General features: G+C 40.8%; 1 protein-coding gene across 2 annotated transcripts in view; it reads right to left on the bottom strand.

The window, feature by feature from the left end:
- GPC3 (glypican 3) overlaps positions 1 to 18,954 on the bottom strand; it is a 461,620-nt gene that overhangs the window by 136,500 nt on the left and 306,166 nt on the right. For both annotated transcript variants that reach the window (XM_017954390.2, XM_017954391.3), the window contains exon 5: positions 16,621 to 16,746. In XM_017954390.2, coding sequence (XP_017809879.1) covers positions 16,621 to 16,746 — 126 coding nt within the window. The remainder of the gene's footprint in view (positions 1 to 16,620; positions 16,747 to 18,954) is intronic.

Raw genomic sequence — 18,954 nt, 5'->3', positions numbered from 1 at the left:
TATTGTGTGAGGCCGTACACATGGAGGTGCTAAGCAAACAAGAAATGACTCTTCTGATCATAAAGTAGATGGGATTCCAGGAAAACTTTACTAAGCCAAATAAAAGTGATTGTAAAGCACTTGGTAAAATATAAACTGCTGCATAAATACTTAATAAAAGCTCACAGCCATGTACACAAGGACAACTAGGTCAAAATTTACCCAAGCTCTCTAGCCTGGAGGGTGTTGGAAAGGGTGAAAATTGTCTCTCTCCCTTTGGTTTTCTTAACCACTTTGTATTACTTTGCTCTTACCTGCCCTTCAGCCCTTGGCACTCCCCCGATGTCTCTCTCCTGTCACTGATATATCTCTGTGGTTAGAGGGCTTCTAATTTTCATTCTGGACAGTTGTGTCAAATATTATTGGGAGCAACAGACACTGAATTCCATATTTTTTTTCTGTTCAGAAGCCCCATTGGAGTTATGCAGTGCTATGGGGGAAACATTTTCTTTAAGGTTTAATTATGTGAGTTTCACCCAAAACTCTCCAACATTAGAAATTGAGAACAACAACTCTGACATCTCAAACAGCCAACCTACCTGCTCCCCTGTAGCTCCAATAATACCTGGAGGAGTAAAATGAAGAGCTCACTGCGGTCCTCATGAGAATGATTATACCCTGGGGCTCCTTTTGAATCACTTTCACTTTGGTCTACTTAGGAAGGCATCAAATTCAAAGTCATTAAGGTGGCTTTATGGTGTTCCCTTTCCTTTCACATTCCCTCCCCCATCAAATATCTTTGTTATAGGATCTCATAGCCCGTTAGAGGTGGAAAGTGCTTTAGAGGTGATTTTGTCAAATTCCTTTATTTTACAAGTAAAAGAAAAAACAGAAGTGCAGTGACTTGTGCAAGGTCACACAACAAGTTCACAGTAGAGCTAGGACTCAGGTTGGACTCTCAGCCTAGGACAAAGGTTTTTTGTTTGTTTGTTTGTTTGCAAGGACTCCAAAGTGCCACAGGGGATGCACAGGCAATGACTTTATTATCAGGGGCATGTGAGTACGGGAGATTAAATGGAGAATTAACCTCAGAGGCAGGTGAACGCCATTTTCTAGCAAGGGGTTGAAATATCTCTAAGAAGAACTCCTTCTTCCAGGGGATGCCGCCTTATAGACTTGAGAGGACATGAGAGCAGAGAAGCATGGTGTAAGAGGCAGGAAATGTACGTCTACTCTCATGGACCAAGACTGGGCAGGGAACAAGGGAAGGATAGGGTATAGCATTATAGGCCAGAGAAAAGCTGGACAGAACACTCATTCCAGGTCTGCTGGATGAAGAGATTAAACCAAGCTGAGGTCAGGATTTCCACCAAGAATAGGAAGAAGGTGAGAAGGCTTTAAACCTTGCAGGAGAGAAGCCAGGCATTTGACAGGCAGGACAGTGCTGTGGGTAAGGGATGGATTGGATGGGTTTGAAGCCCATCTTGCTGTGGCCTTTGGTAATTTGCTCAATGTCATCAGTAGAATCAGTAAAGTGTAGGTAATAATATTGTCCGCTTCAAAAGGCTGTTGTTGAGAATTAGTCAATGCATACAAACTGCCTAGCATATTGTGTGGCACTTGGGAAGTTCCACAGAATGGTTAGTTATTACTATTATTAGCCACTCTACTGTTTGAGTCCTGCTTTCTGAAGTCCCACTGTACCCTTAGACAGAATTTAAGAGAGCAAAGGGAAGAGGACAGTGATCAAAATGCATCAGGGAGGAAAAGGTAAGAGGAGTTAAAAAGCAAAGACAGAGAAACCAACAGAATGTGTGAGCTGCAGCTCTCCCAGCTCTCCTCCACCCCTTCAATGTATGTAAACCCCCATGACTGCATCTTTTCCCTATATTTTGTAGCTGTAAGAGTCATAGGTACCGATAGGTAACCAACCACCCCAGTTTGCTGGGACTGAGGGGTTTCCTAGGACTTGGCAAAAGTCTAAACCTGGAAAGTCCTAGGCAACCTGGAAAAAGTTGATCACTGTAGGGGCCAGAGGGTGTTTGCTTGTTGCTGTTATTTGTTTTAACCAGAGAGCAGGGCACTGCTGCTAGATGCTATCCACTGGGGTTTGAAAAAGCTGGGTTATCCAGAAGCCATGTATAGGATTTTTAAATGGTATTTTCTTCATGCCTATAAATGAAAAAAAAAAAAAAATAGGAGTTTCTTAAATAGATAAGTTTCTCCAGGGGAACATTAGCCAATTTGAGGAGGATGGTCTTTAGCAGGACAGTCACACAGCAATAGCCTCATTATCAATGATTCCTATTTGTATGCTTTGATTCTCTGACACATGCTATCTTTCTCCAAGTTCAATTCCCAGCATTGTTATTATATGTGCTTGAAAGTAATAAAACTGCATTTACTTTAAAATGATCTGTCACTCAGACTTTTCATTAATTTAAACTGATGCTACCAATCTCTCAAAGTATTTCCTTATCCAGGGCCAACTGGTTTAATTCAGCATCATGGGCTGATTTGTTTAAAAATAAAATTCGTGGGGATAGGTGGATTTGCTTAAAAATTTTTTAGGCCGGGCGCTGTGGCTCAAGCCTGTAATCCCAGCACTTTGGGAGGCTGAGATGGGCGGATCATGAGGTTAGGAGATTGAGACCATCCTGACTAATGTGGTGAAACCCCGTCTCTACTAAAAAAATACAAAAAACTAGCCGGGCGAGGTGGCAGGCGCCTGTAGTCCCAGCTACTTGGGAGGCTGAGGCAGGAGAATGGCGTAAACCTGGGAGGCGGAGCTTGCAGTGAGCTGAGATCCGGCCACTGCACTCCAGCCTGGGCGACAGAGCAAGACTCTGTCTCAAAAAAAAAAATTTTTTTTAAATAATATTCCTCAAGTCCTTGAGAGACGTACAGAGAGAGATACTCAGGAAGCTGCTAAAGGGTCCATGTTTGTAAAGAGAGCCCACTAATGCAGTGTTCCATTTTTTCGGGATAAAACCTCCCCCTACATCTGATCTACTCTTCTACACTAACATCTAGTAAACGGAGGGTAATTTATAATTTTCAAAAACATCTCATATGCATTTTCTTATTGGAGCCTCACAGCAACTCTCTGAGGTAGGCAGGGGAGGTATTAATTTTACAGAGGGAGAAAACAAAATAGAGTTTAAGTAATCTGCCTAATGGTACAGTGATACCATGGGAAGCTAGGCCTGGTACTAAGGTCTGTTACCCGCAACTATGTCTGTTGGTTCATCCAACGAATTCAATATACATGTATAGAGAGTTTACTCTACGGCAGGCACAGCTAAGCAATGAGGTTTTATAGACAGAAGACACAGTACTACTCTTTTTTTTTTTTTTTTTTTGAGACAGGGTCTCACTATGTCACCCAGGTTAGAGTGCAGTGGTGCGATCATAGCTCACTGCAGCCTCGACCTCTCGGGTTCAAGCGATCTTCCTGCATCAGCCTCCCAGGTAATTGGAACTACAGGCACATGCTACCATGCCTGGCTAATTATTTGTATTTTTGGTAGAGACGGGGTTTTGCCATATTGCCCAGGCTGGTCTCAAACTCCTGAGCTCAGGCAATCCACCCACCTCGGCTTCCCAAAGTGCTGGGATTACAGGCATGAGCCACTGCGCCTGGCCCACAGTACTAGTCACTAAGGAGCTACTAGAAGATTACAGACAGACATGTAAAAGCTCTCAATATAGTGTCACTGGGGACATGCTAGAGAGAAGATGAGGTGCCAGCAAGCCTTAACCCAGACAAAGTTGTGGACAGGAGGATTCAGGGTCCTCAGAAGAGATGATGTTAAGGATAAGTAGGGGTAAGCTAGCCAATGGTTTTTTTTCTAGCCCATTCTAAGATGGTCCTTGTCTTAGTGCTCCCTAATAGTATTTGGAAATTAGCTTTTCAGCATGAGTTCTTACACAGTGCAATCCTCTATGCATCCCTCCAACCCCAAACTGCTGTATCCCTACCTCAGGTGGGAACACCTTACTTTGGCTCCTGCTGAACAGGTACTCATCCCAGCTCTAGGCCCGAAGCTGTGACTAGAAGCAAAGAGAACAATGACAAAATGGGCCAACAAGTGGCTCAAACCAAGAAAAAGTTCATTTGGGTAGTTTTTAAGATTCATCTGACCATGTGGATCACTAAGATCTGAGGGGGCAAAAAATAGGAAGCTCCTGTGACACTGGAGTTACAAATTAAAACAAATTTCCTTTCACAGGGAAATGAAACTACATTATAAAGGAGACAAACCCATGGATCAAAGCCATACTCACGTAAAAGAATAAAATTCATTGGCTTGAGAAATTGGGAAATCATGACTCATTTTAATGATCTTTCTCCTTTTCTACAAAGGCTAACTCAAGGGTGACAGAAAGGACTTTAGAGCACTGAACAACTAGTTTTTTTTTTTTTTTTTTTGAGACTGAGTCTGGCTCTGTCGCCCAGGCTGGAGTGCGGTGGCCGGATCTCAGCTCACTGCAAGCTCCGCCTCCCGGGTTCACACCATTCTCCTGCCTCAGCCTCCCGAGTAGCTGGGACCACAGGCGCCCGCCACTTCGCCCGGCTAGTTTTTTGTATTTTTTAGTAGAGACGGGGTTTCACCGTGTTAGCCAGGATGGTCTCGATCTCCTGACCTCGTGATCCGCCCGTCTCGGCCTCCCAAAGTGCTGGGATTACAGGCTTGAGCCACCGCGCCCGGCCTGAACAACTAGTTTTGACCTGCAACTAGACTCATCATGGTTTTTAATGTAATTTAGGAAGATTGCCTGAGTTAATCTCTATAAAGCAGTAGTAGGAGAAATGGTTTAAGATGTTTTTGCTGTGAAACAAGATGCTGAAGGTAAGAAGGTCAGCCTAGTGCATACCCTTAGATGCAAATAACTCTCACTTGATCCTCAGTGGACTCAAATGCCCACCATTTGCACCAACCAGGACCAAGGATTGGGATTTTTGCTTTTGCAGGAAAGAGAGGAAATAACATAAAAATCAGAGGGGGGTAGGTGAGGCTGTTCCTGAAAAGTTAAGAATGGGTTATTGAAGGGAGCCAATATCAGGCCTATCTCCCAGTAAAGATCTTCAAGGGCTTTTTAATAGGTTTTTTTTTTGGAAGAACAGCAATAATAGCTACCATTTTTGAGAACCTAACTGTGTTCCAGGTACTATACTCCGTACTTCACAATCTCCTGGAATCTTTTCAACAAACTGTTAAGGGAGAAACTATTAACTCCATTTTACATGTGGGGAAGCTGAGGATCAGAGAAGAGGAGCTAATAGGTAATAGAGCAGGCATTCAAACCCAGGCTTTGCTGACTCTAAAGTTGTAAGTTTAAACACTTTAATACACTGCCTTACGTTGCCACATAACTCTATGTGCTTTTTGTTAATCCCTCAACTGTTCGGCTACATTTCTATCAGTAAAAAATCATCAGAGAAACTCAAACAAGATTTTGTACTTGCTGAAGTATAGGAAGAAAGAGCAAAAAATAGGAGAGCTAAATTTCTTTCAAAGAAGCCACCAAGAGCTTGTACCCTAGGGAAAGAACTGTGCCAGTAGCAGCAAAGAAAGTGACACCTGCCAGTCATTTCCTGTGGCCTGTGGAACAGAAAAACCACCACCACAATCCAACGATCACAATCACAACAATGACAACTGCCAGAGGTGTTCTAAGAGCAGGGCCACTAGCAGGAAGCTCCCAAGAAAAGAGGCTTCCCTAACATACCTTTCCCTGTGCTTCACACTCCAAGTCCCAAGAGTCCACTTTCACTGATGCTCAGTGATTGACTATCAGAAATAAACTTTCTGAGTCAGAGAAATTGGACAAAAATGTTTCAGGGGAGTGTTACTGTTTGTGGAGGTCAGAGGTATTCTGATGAAGTGACATTGATAACACTAAAAGAAACTTACCAGGGAAACATCAGGACACTTATCATACTCAGCAGCCTTGTTTCAATCATTATTCAACTTACATGCTCTCTGAGGGGTGAATATAAAGTCATGACAGATTTCAAATTTGTATAAATCTACCAGAATGTATGCAGCCCAAAGGTTTTTGCAACAATTATGCTGACATCACTCAAAACAATTCTTGCTGGGCATGGTGGTACATGCCCATAATCTCAGCTACCTAGGAGCCTGAGGCAGGAGGATCGCTTAAACCCAGGAGTTCCAGACCAGCCTGAGCAACATAGCAAGACCCAGTCTCTACAAAAAAATTCCTGGAACTCCTCTTTGGAAACCCCATTTAAAGCCAATATAAATGTCAGAAGTAAACAGCCGTATTATTTTATCCTCTCCTCCAAATGAACCCCAAATGGTATAAGCCTGCTTAATCAGCTACCTCATTTAGCAGTTTGGTTCCCAAAGACTCACAGTATTTCCCCCAAAAAAATCCAGTTTACCTTTATGGGAAGAAACATGGCCCACACCTCTTCACCCTTACTCTGGACATTTACATGGGCTGCTCAACCATGGTATAATGGTAATGACAACATCAACACCAGCTATCAATTATTTAAGTGCCTATGTGCCAGAATTTATCTTCACAACGGCCCTGCAGAGTAGGTATCACTACTCCCATCTTATAAATAAGGTAACAGAATGTCATATTAAATGTTCTGCCCAAAGCACACAGCTGGTGTCTGAACCAGGATTAAAATATCCATCTGGGGCTGGGCGCGGTGGCTCATGCCTATAATCCCAGCACTTTGGGAGGCTGAGGAGGGCAGATCACTTGAGGTCAGGAGTTTGAGACCAGCCTGACCAACATGGTGAAACCCTGTCTCTACTAAAAATACAAAAATTAGCCAGGCATGGTGGCACGTGCCTATAATCCCAGCTACTCGGGAGGCTGAGGCAGGAGAATCACTTGAATCCGGGAGGCTGAGGTTGTGGTGAGCCAAGATCGTGCCACTGCACTCCAGCCTGGATGACAGAGCTAGACTCTGACTCAAAAAAAAAAAAAAAAAAAAATCCTTCTGGATCATTCTAAAGACTGCACTCTTCCCAATATATATTAATCACCAAGTGTATGCTTCCTAACATTTCAGGGTCTTCTCACTGAAGACCTCAGCCCGCACCACTGATGATCAACTGGCTGCGAATCAACAACTTGTAGACGGCAGGGATCAGCCATAAACCCACAAGGCTTTTTCCAAAGAGGAGGTAGAAAAATTATTTGGAAGACTGGCAGCATCAGTGGAGTTCATCTGTCACTTACCAAGGCACTACCTCTGAAGGAGGCAATAATACTTAAGGGGCAGAGAAGCTCTAGTATGTCAATTTACTCATTTCTTAAAAGCAGATATATTTCTTCCTGGTTCCATCTCCTAAGCCTTCCAGGCTAAAATAGAAGACTTCTGATTCATGGAGCAGTGACAGTAAAAGGAGACAGGCCTTATCCAACCACCAGAATCACATTTCCAAGAGGAAATTAGGAGGTGATGTTTATTTGTTGAGGGTGTGGATATGCTGGGACCTGTTTTGGAGGCCCCCAAATGCTCTTCGTATCACAAAATGATCCAACTGAGCTCAACAGAGGCTGGAATTGTATACTAATAGGACACAATCTGCTTAAAGTAATAAGCTATCCAGTATTCAACAGGTTGTCTATAGACATATCAGTGTTGAGCCATGAAAATGTCTCTTCCTGCTACTTAAGACATGACAGTCAACCAAGTCTAACGCATCCTGAATGGAGCACACTGTATTAAGCCATCTGTCAACAGGATAAGCTGTGTTTCTCTCACTCAATTCTGAAGGTAAAGCTACTGTGTATGACACCATAATCTTAAGGGATAAATGTTACTGTATTGCCATGAGAGTATGTCCTGATAAATAGCTGTCACTAAAGACCACATCTAAGATAAATCGCTGCTGAAAAATATTCCAATCTAAGTCCATAGTGAGATTATTACATGGGGGTACTCTCCAAACTGATCTGTTCTGTCTTACCAGGATTTTAAAAAAATCATAGCTGCCATAAATATTTCATGCTATATCAAATTAAGTCATTTTCTGCATAATCCATTTCTCCTTCAAAGGCTTTCCAAGAACAATCTTGACTTATCTAAGGCAAGGTAGAATATGTAAACTGCCATACTAGCAAAGCATCGTTATACTTCAGTGTGTTCATTCTTGGGCACACACTCAGGCTAACTAGCAGTTCCCCAAATTGGAAAAAATGAAGTGTCATGTTTCTGCTCCTGGGAAAACTAAAGTAGAAATGAAATCCAAAAATGTCTTAGGGGGACCAGGAACTGTGGAGGTAGATAGTGATAAATCAAATACTGAAGCCCTGTTTGTCCCTCTCTCCTTCCCACCAGCGTTTCATAAGCAGAGCCTCCTCCAATATAGGGGTAAAGGAAGAACTAGCCATGAGAAGAGAGAGCTGGGAGGTTGAAGACTATGTCTCAGCTTCTAACTCTCAAATCATCATGACAGTGGCCGAGAAGAGCTACTGAGTCTCACCTTCAGCATGACTTTAGTCTGGCTTATGCCTGAATCAATGGACTTTAGGACCTGACTCAGTGCTACTGAATATTATTTCCATTCTCCATTGTTTATGTTTTTCTGTACCCTCTTCCTCTTGGCTCTGTATTTTATTTATTTATTTCCTCATTGATGTTTGCATTGGCTATCCTATATTTAAAATTGTGTGGATACTGCCTTGGTCCTTTTGGAGAAAAGCCACACTATAAATTAAAACAACAACAACAAATAATAATAATAATAATAATAATAACTTATTTTAGCATGAGAGCATGGGGGCGATGTATAGCAAGTGCTGCATACCACTGGCCTGTTCTGACATGACTAGAATGAGATGTGCATGTTTTATATGTATGCGTGAGTATATATGCACTTTAGAATATAGGTCTTTTTTTTACTTAATCTCTTTATTACCAGATTGAAGATTCTGAAGGTCTTTCCTTGTTTCCATGTAAACCAGTGAAAGACTTTTTTGTATTAGAAATTTTTAGGTACAACATACACTACTTGGGTGATAGATGCACTAAAATCTCAGAATTCACCACTACATAATTGATCCATGTAACAAAAACCCATTTGTACTCCAAAAGCTATAGAAATAAAAATTAAAGAAAAGAAAGAACTGTGCCCCCAACCAAATTCTTCAAAACATACTGTGTTGTTAAAATAATTGCATTATAAAAGCAGAATCAACTATTCTCCCTTGTCTTTCCTAGATCATAGGGGAAAAAAGAAGCTATTTCGGTCATTTAATTGTTTGTATGATTTTACACATCTCATGAATTGGGTGTTGATGGTTCTCTCACATTCACTTCAACCTGCTGACATGCCACAGTCTATCCTTCCAACCCAGCAGAAAGGAAAGAAAAATGTTTCCTTACTGTGCTTTTCTGAAACATCCAGAAGGTTTTGAGACAACGGACAAAACTCTGAGCATTAACACAATTGCTTTGCATATTCCCAATTCTGCCTTCTCAATTAAGCAGAGAAATCCTGAAGAGGCATTAGAAACACTGGAAGACTTGTCTGGTCAGTGGAAATAAGAGAATTCAGAGTGTGTGTGTGTGTGTGTGTGTGTGTGTGTGTGTGTGTGTATAATTTCTCAGGTGAAATGAGAGGTAAGATTGCATAAGATAAAGAGGAGGCAGATTCACCACAACTTACCCCTGCAGATCTTAGGGAGTTTATTTAGTAATGCCAGCTGCCCCATGTAAGAGTGTCAGAGTCATCATGAAAGAATTAAAGATGAACATGCATTTATAACATAGTTTTTTTTTTTTAAAGAAATAGGGTCTTGCTGTGTGCCCAGGCTGGACTGAAACTCCTGGGCTCAGACAGTCCTCCTGCCTTAGCCTTCTGAGTAGCTGGGACAACAAGCACGTGTCACCACGCCCAGCTCCGATTCATAATGAACAGAAGTGGCTATGTAGAAACTGTCAGTCAGAGAACAGCAATATCCTGGAGCTGACATCTGGAGCCAGGCCCATCTGGCCCAGCAACATGATAAAGGGGTAGCATGAGCAGCTCCAGGTGAATCACAAAGGGAACTAAGGTATCATGCCACAAAGTAAAGTACAAGTAGTTGTCTATGCAGAGTTGATAAGTCTCAAAGTCACTAGGGAAATATAAACCCCTATGGGAGGTGTGCTAATTGTAGGAGAGGCCAGCTGACTACAAACAGAAGGCTGAGACAAAGACTCAGGAGAGAATCATTGCAAAGGATTACAGAGATGAGGTCTGGTGATAGGCTAGCATTTAGGTTGTGCTCAAAGATGATGGGGATGGGAGGCCTATAGGTTTGGCTGACCTGTCTTCAAGGATAAGGGTGAGCTAAGCTGAGTGCAGAGGTAGTGAGAGAGATCTGACAGAGAAGTAGTTGCTCAGAGTTTATATAAAAATGGATAAAAACTGATGAATGGATACACAAAATACGCTATATACATGCAATGAAATATTATTTGGCCATAAAATGATAAAGTACTGATATGTGCTACAACTTGGATAAACCTCAAGAACATAATGCTAAGTGAATGATTCAATTTATAGGAAACCCTTAGAATAAGTAAATCTGTTGTGACAGAAAGCAGATAGTTGCTTGCCAGGGGCTGGAGGAAAGGGGAAATGGGGCGTGCCCATTAATGTACAACAATGTTTCCTTTTGGAGTGATGAAATGTCTTGGAACTAGAGAGAGATGGTGGTTGTATAACATTGTTAATGGACTAAATGCCACTGAATGGTACACCTTAAAATGGTAATTCTGTCATGCAAATTTTACCTCAACACACACACACACACACACATGCACACACTTGCGTCTGCACACACACACACAATACACATGGATGGGGCCTCTGTTGTGATACCTCTAAGAGGAGCTCTCCCTGGACTGCTGGGGAAGAGATGGGTTGATTTTCTTTTTTTGTTTTTGTTTTTGTTTTTGTTTTTGAGACAGAGCCTCGCTTTGTCACCCAGGCTGGAGTGCAGTGGTGCGATCTCGGCTCACTGCAAGCTCTGCCTCCCGGGTTCACCCCATTCTCCTGCCTCAGCCTCCCAAGTAGCTGCAATTACAGGCGTGAGCCACCGCGCCCGGCAGAGATGGGGGTGATTTTCCTTCCTCATCCTTCTCATTAGGTTGTGAACTCCTTAGCAGGGGCAGGAGCTGGATTATACTTATCAAGGTATGCCCTGGCCATAGCACTAAGTGCTCAGAAATCTGTATTAGATGGGCTGAATTATCAGATTTTTTTTTTTTTTTTTTTTTTTTTTGAGATGGAGTCTTACTCTGTCACCCAGGCTGGAGTGAAGTGGCATGATCTCAGCTCACTGCAACCTCTGCCTCCTGGGTTCTCGGCTCCTGCAGCCTCCACCTCCTGGAAAGCGATTCTCACCTCAGTCTCCCAGCAGTTGGGACTACAGGTGCGATACCTGCACCTTCCTGTATATATATATATATATATATATATACTTATATATATATATATACCACCTTCCTACCTGCCTTTACATATATTTTTGTATTTTAGTAGAGATGGGGTTTTTCACTACATTTAGCCAGGCTGGTCTTGAGCTCCTGACCTGCGTGATCCGCCTGCCTCCTGCCTCCCAGAGTGCTGGGATTACAGATGTGAGAGCCACCATGCCTGGCCTATCAGATGATAAATGTAAGACAAAACACCTTTTTTTTTCCTCAGAAACTAGGGGGTTTTGAACATACATATACTTTTTTTTTTTTTTTTTTTTTTTTTTGAGGCGGAGTCTTCTCACCAGCTTGAGGCCGGAGTGCAGTGGCGGATCTCAGCTCACTGCAGCTCAGCCTCCGGGTTTCACGCCATTCTCTACCTCAGCCTCCGGAGTAGCTGGGACTACAGGCGCCCGCCACCTGCGCCCGGCCCCAGTTTTTGTATTTTAGTAGAGAGCGGGGTTTCCGCGGTGTTAGCGCCAGGATGGTCGATCTCTGACCTCGTGATCGCGTCGGCCTCCCAAAGTGCTAACAGGATTACAGGCTTGAGCCACGGCCCGGCCTAACATGTATACTTTAACCAGTTTCTGTGTTATACTAATCTAAACAAGCGTCAAACTCTGTTTACCAATTTATAGATTCTAAACTAATTTATAGAAACTAAAACTAATGTATAGTTGTTCTGTTATACTAATTTATAAAGTATCAAACAATCCAGAAGATGAATGAAAATTCAGTCAATTATCCAGATATTTGGCCTAGCAAAAAGGGTGTTTGAGAATGATTTACAAAAACGTTCGCTCTTCATTTGGGTGTTATCAGGGCAAAAATGGCATTTACCTATTGGGAAGCCCAGTGTTAACTCAGCAATCTGGGTTCCTTTATCTTTCTCTTGGTCCCAAGGACTCTCTAATTGAAATTCTCTGTAGTTTGACAAAGGCAGAAGCTGGAGGATCTTTCTGCCTTTGGCATTTGTAGGAAATCTTTGCCTGTAGGATATGCTGGTGGCTCACATAAAAGAGGATATCTCACATGCACCCAGTTTGCTAATTTGAAGGTTTCTCGGCTAAGTCCTGGTAGACAAACCAATGTTTATCTCAAGTCCAGATGGGGTGGTGGTGGGAAGCTGAGAAGGATGAATGATAGGCTTATGTGGTGGTACTCCCTAAGACTGAATCGGTGTAAACATTTTCTTCATTCATATTTCAATCGACTGCATTCATAAGAGATAAAAATTCAAATGATGGAAAATATGACCTTATTTAGAGAGACAAGGAATTAACTCTTTAAAAGTTGAGTGATCTATACATCCATAGTAGGCTACAAACAGCTCTAATAACCCAGCTGACGTGAATATTGCTCAGTATTTCTCTCAACATCAATATTTTCCTTTTGATCAAGTGTCTCCACTGACAAGTCTCATTCCCTATCAGGATCCTTGATTTTTGTAATTTTTCTTGACTAAAAGTAAAATTTTTTACAGGCACACAAATTTGACCTAGAAAGATAACAAAGTTACAACCCATTGGACAATAGGAAGTGGTAACTGTTACTTAAGACTAAATTAAATGAGAAATTTATTGAAAAGCTCTGGAAAGAGGTTTCCACTATAGATGAGACACAAGTGCAAAGCTAATCTTTATAAATGTTACAAATACAGGCCACACGTGTCTTCAGGCTAAAGAACTTCATATTATTAAAGGTATATTCCTGAGTAATTTAAAAAAAATTAGTTTGACATTATTCCCTAGTTTTATCATTGCATTAGGTCAGCAATACAAGTACAAGTTAATTATAACCTGAGGTTACTAACCAAGAAGGAGTCACTTCCTGGATTACACTACCCTTATTCTGTCTGAAAATATGTTTGATTTATTTTCTTCCTCCCTTCCTTCCCTTCATCCTTCCTTCCTTCTTACCTCCCTCCTTTCCTTTCTTTCCTTCCTGGATAGTATATATTAACAATAAAAGTCATTTTTAAAATAAAGATTTTTCAGAAATCAGAAATATGAATAGAAGTTTGGAATAATAGCTTTTCTCCATACTACAGTATTTATTTTATTATTTTGTTCAATACCTTAAGGCTTAAAGCTATCAAATGTAACAAAAATATTTCAGTTACCAGTTATTTTAATGATATAAAAGTACATTTGGCTAACTTTTGGACTCATTCAAATTTAGCAGGCTTTGGATTCCACCATTTGATAGAAGAGAAATTTCTTGGTTCCAGGGCATCATCCTTCACTAAAGTGTACCAAACATGAAGTAGTCAGTATGAGCAAAATTCAATAAAAATTCCAATAATTCAAAATACATAGGCCTGGGAATAAATTATTTTAAAATTAACTAAAACTGGATCAATCTGATTTTTCGCCATAAACAACAGAAGATAAATCCAGCAGGGTTATAATATTTGCTTCAAACAATCACAATGAAGAAACAAATATTAGTGCTTGATATTGGATAAGTGCTCAAATATTTGTTAGAATAAATACATGAATGAATGAACACATCAGTAAATAAATATATTTGTAAAGTAAAATTTCCTTTTTAATAAGAGACCCTGGTTAGAAGATAAGCTGCTTAAAACAAATATTCACGAGTTGTTCATTTTTCGCTATAGTAACATAACATTGGACAAGGTACTGGAATGGTTTCTCATCAAGTTTATGTAAGAAGCACATATTTGATCTGTGGATATATTCTTTTTCAAATAGTTATTGTTTGTATCAGTTTTAAAGCATCAGCTTTTTATAAAGCCAAATACCAACTGCTTTTCTCTGAAAATTAAAAAAAAAAAAAAAAAAAAAAAACCATGTTCATGATTCTTCTTAGTACCTGATGAGCTTTTACGATAACAAATACACATTATTTCTCTAGTGCATGGAGCCATTAATCCTTCCAGGCTGATTTACATTTGCTAGAGGGAAGTGTATCTCCATACAACTTCAATGCCTCTTCCAGGGTGGCATGCAACCTTATTTGCATTGTCCCATGTCAGTAAAATAGCATAGATGAGGAATAAGCTATTTTCTGACATATCTTTTGTTTTGCGTTGGAAAGAGGAGAAGTGAAGGGGAAAGGGGGAAAAATAGAGACGTAATATAAATTGAGCTTCCAGTATGTGCCAGTCTGCTAGGGGCTTTTCGTTTATGACCTCTCCTAATAGTTACAACAATTCTGTGAGATGCTCTTCCCTTACAGAGGAAGAGGATGTTGAGACTTTTTAGGTTAAGTGACTCACCCAAGGCCACAGTTAGTAGCAGAACTGAGAGGCAAACCCAAATTCATCTGGCTCCAAAGCCTTCCTCTTTGCACTTCATTATACTGCTAATAAATTCCATTCAGCATTCCATGTCCTGGTATTGGGTCCCACTAGAATGTAAACTCTTCAAAGCAGCTAACTTGCCTTTTTCGCACTTGCATCCCTAGCACCTAGCTTGGTGCCTAACACATAATATCTCAAAACGTAAATGTTGAAGGTATGAATGAGTGAATAAATTAATAAGAAAAAAATACACACAGACTGTCAGACCTGGAGGGGCTCTAATCCAACCATCTCCTTTTTTAGATGGGGGAAAGCAAGGCCTAGAGAGATTAAGTCACTTGCCTTTGGTTAAGCAACTAATTAGTGAAAGATTCAGAACTCGATTTCGGGTCTCTTCTGTATTCTCCTCTACAACATGTTACTACTTGTACAAACATTTTCTAAAGCATGTTCATCAACTCCTTGTGGTTTCCTAAGCATTGTATCCTCTTGATTTAATTTTTTAATTGCAAGCATTCCTCCCACATGGAAAGCAATGGAGGTTAGGAATACCACTAGCGCACCAGAATGAAAACTCTGTGAGGACAGGAAATTATGTCTGTTTTGTTCATTTCAACAGGCTTGGCACTTAGAAGGTGCTCAGTAAATACTTGCTGAATAAATGCATATAATGAATATATATGATTTCCTTTTCAGTGATGAGCAAATTCTTCATAGATAATGATAGCATAGATTATATGAACGAATACTCGGCCGGGTGGAGTGGCTCATGCCTGTAATTTCAGCACTTTGGGAGGCTGAGGCAGGCGGATCACCCAAGGTCAGAAGTTCGAGACCAGCCTGGCCAACATGGTGAAACCCCATCTCTACTAAAAATACAAAAGTTAGCCAGGCATGATGGCGGGTGCCTGTAATCACAGCTACTTGGGAGGCTGAGGTGGGAGAATCACTTGATCCTGGGAGGCGGAGGTTGCAGTGAGCCAAGATCGCACCATTGTACTCTAGCCTGGGCAACAAAGTGAGACTCCGTCTCAAAACAAAACAAAACAAAGCCAAAAAGACAAAACAAAACAAAAATACACCAAAACAAATGCTCAATAAAATATTTCAATAAAATTGCTCAGTGAAATAGTATTCCTCTTTCCCTCCCTTTTCTTCCTTTCTCTATCTTCATCTGTAAAATGGGGGAAAATAACAGTATTCATTTCATAGGATTGTTATAAAGATAAATAATACATATAAAGCACTTAGCATGGTACTTAATATACAATTAACTCTCAATAAATGATAGTTATCAAGATGAATGTGATTTCTTCAAATCAAATACATAAGGACCCACATAATGAGGAGATGGAAGAATCGAAGACAAAAGAAAGTTGTTTTATGCTTTAAACTCTGTAAAATTGCCTTCAGACACAGTTCTCTATGTGCTTCAAACTTTGCAATTTCTAGGAGGGCTATAAATTATAGACATCATCTAAAATATCATAGATGTTTTCTCTTTTTCTTGGAGAGTCTCGCTCTGTCACCCAGGCTGGAGTGCAGTGGTACAATCTTGGCTCACTGCAACCTCCACCTCCCAGGTTCAAATGATCCTTCTGCCTCAGCCTCCCGAGTAGCTGGGACTACAGGCTTGCGCCATCATGCCCGGTTAACTTTTGCATTTTTAGTAGAGATGGGGTTTTACCGTGTTGGTCAGACTGGTCTCGATCTCCTGACCTCAGGTGATCTGCCCACCTCAGCCTCCCAAACTGCTGGGATTACAGGCATGAGCCACCACACTCAGCCTCATAGATTTTTCTAGAATTTTTCTTGTGAAATTAATGGAGACAGAAGACATAATTAACCTTTATATAAACATATGACAATTATTCCTCAAATATTGCTATATGTAACTTTCAAAAAAGATCACCTCTCCACGAGTTCTTGTCCATTCCAGCAAAGGGTGTCGTTTTCCGCCACAGGGCTATGGCTGCAGATGTAGCCAGGCAAAGCACTATAGAAGCTGATGAAAGACTTCAACTTCTGAATTAGTTCCCTAAAAGAAAAACAAAACATCTGCGCATAAGAGGCAAGTAAACTCAGTATGAGAAAAGTTTAATTTCCTTATCAGCATGACAGAAAGGCTCTGCCAGGCTGATTAGAGCAATAAATGATTTTTAAAGACATTCTTGGCTACAAGGCCACAGTTTAGCTTTTTTAAAAAAAATCAATAAAATGATATTAGAAAAAAAGTTGCCTGTCATATAAGGTGCTGTTTCTATCAGAAGGATGATTTAATTCCAACATTCATTTTCTAAGACGTTCCACTTCCATTTTTTTTTATTCAGAATGCTGTTACCTACATTTTCAAAGGTGCTGATTACAAGGCACACTGGAGCACTACATATCTTTTGGTTTCTGAGTGTAATTGGGTGCATTGATTGTAATTTACAATGCTATTACCCTAGAGGTGGCCCGTTTCCATATAGGCTCTGGCTAATGGTTGCAGATCAGAATTGCAGGGTGCTCAGAACAGTATAAGCTCTATGAAATTCTCCTGGCAATATAGTCAGAGCAACTCACATCTGCCAGAAAAGAAAGGTTTCTTTGTTCTTTGTATATTGTGGCTCCTGTGAGGGAGAGGGAGCAGGGTGGGGGACGATTCTAGTATATTTTATTATTTATTTGCTTTTGCTTTTGTGCTACATATAATAAGACAAGTGTGTGTGTGTGTGTGAGAGAGAGAGAGAGAGAGAGAGAGAGAGTGACAGAGAGAGAATATATTATGTCTGCAATTGTATGTAAACACACACACATAAATACCAGAAAAATTTCAGGTCTGTTATCTCATTTCAGATGTACGTGGATACACAAAGTAATACTCCTTAGACTGGAGAGAAGTGGGTATGTTTAAAAAGAAATATTAAAATATGTAATAGAGGTACAGTGGTAAACAGACAAAAATAAAACACACTTTATTTTCTAAAGCAATGTTACTGATAGAAAATTAAAGCATCCTTCACATCCAAATGTATCTCATGTCTATACTAAGTTTTTGGAGACTCTATTCAGGGAATTTTCTGGCAGTGGAGTAATTATTCAATATTGTCTCCAGGCTAAGAATGGACTGGCCTGATGTATAGGCCTCTATAGGAACCAGAGGCCTGAATATCATTTGGACACTGGTGGAAGTCCTTAGCCCAGAAATGCCTTCTAGGAGTTGTTCTCAGATCTGGCCAAATGAGGAAGACTGGTGAAAATATCCTCTTGTACTTAATTCGATTCTTCATTTTATTACTGCTATGGTTTAAGATGGCTTGTCCTTACCAAAACTCATGTTGAGGCGTGGTCCCCAAGGTGGCAGTGTTGGGAGCTGGTGCCTTTTAGAGGTGAAAATGGACTTATGTCTGCCTTGTAAGCCTGGGTTGGTTCTCCGGGGAATGGATTAGTTACCAGGAGAGTGGTTGTTATAAAGTGAGACTGCCTCTCATATTTGTCCTTTTCACTTGTGCTCAGTTCCCTTTCCTTTTCTCCACCATGTTTTCACATGGTATGCGGCCTTCACTTAGAAGGCCTCGCAAGATGAGGCCGCCCAATCTTGAACTTCCCAGTCTAATAAATAAACCTCTTTTCTTGATAAATTACCCAGTCTTAGGAATTCTGTTACAGCAACATAAAACAAACTAGGACAATTACCATAAAACTATTCATTTCAACTAATGATTTAAGAGGTTGGGGAGGGAGAGAAAGGGCTCTCAGCATAGATTCACAAAGGCTTGGGTCACTGCAAAGTCAAGGTGATGGACAGAACAACTCAAGAAAGGTTTTTGGGACATATTTAACTTCTGATACCCCACAAGTTGCTTCCTGTTATGCCTGTACCCCCCACCCCACAGCCTACCCCTGGTGTCTGAGCACCATCAATTTCCAAAAAGAAGAGGCTCAATACAGAGCTCTGAAAATAAAAGTCAACATTATAGTTTCTCATAGAGGAAAAAGATGGGCTCAATTAACAGCTAATAGGAGAGATGCTCTGTTTTACAAGGTAATAATGCAGTTCCCAAGAGTGGATGCTGAAAGAGTAAAGGCTGAGTCTAAGTAATTCCCCCCACTCCATAAGGAAACTGAATACGGCCATTAGTCTACGGGAAACAATGGCCCTCTCTTAAAGGAAAGAGTTTCCCTTAGGCCTTTCCCTACCTCCAAACCCCCTCTCACTAACATAGCACATGGCAAGAAAAATTGAACCCATGTCAAGGCCTTC

Source organism: Papio anubis, chromosome X, assembly GCF_008728515.1.
Source record: "Papio anubis isolate 15944 chromosome X, Panubis1.0, whole genome shotgun sequence".
NCBI lineage: Eukaryota > Metazoa > Chordata > Mammalia > Primates > Cercopithecidae > Papio > Papio anubis.
The sequence above is the reverse complement of the archived record's forward strand: the minus strand, read 5'-3'. Positions and strand labels throughout refer to the sequence as shown.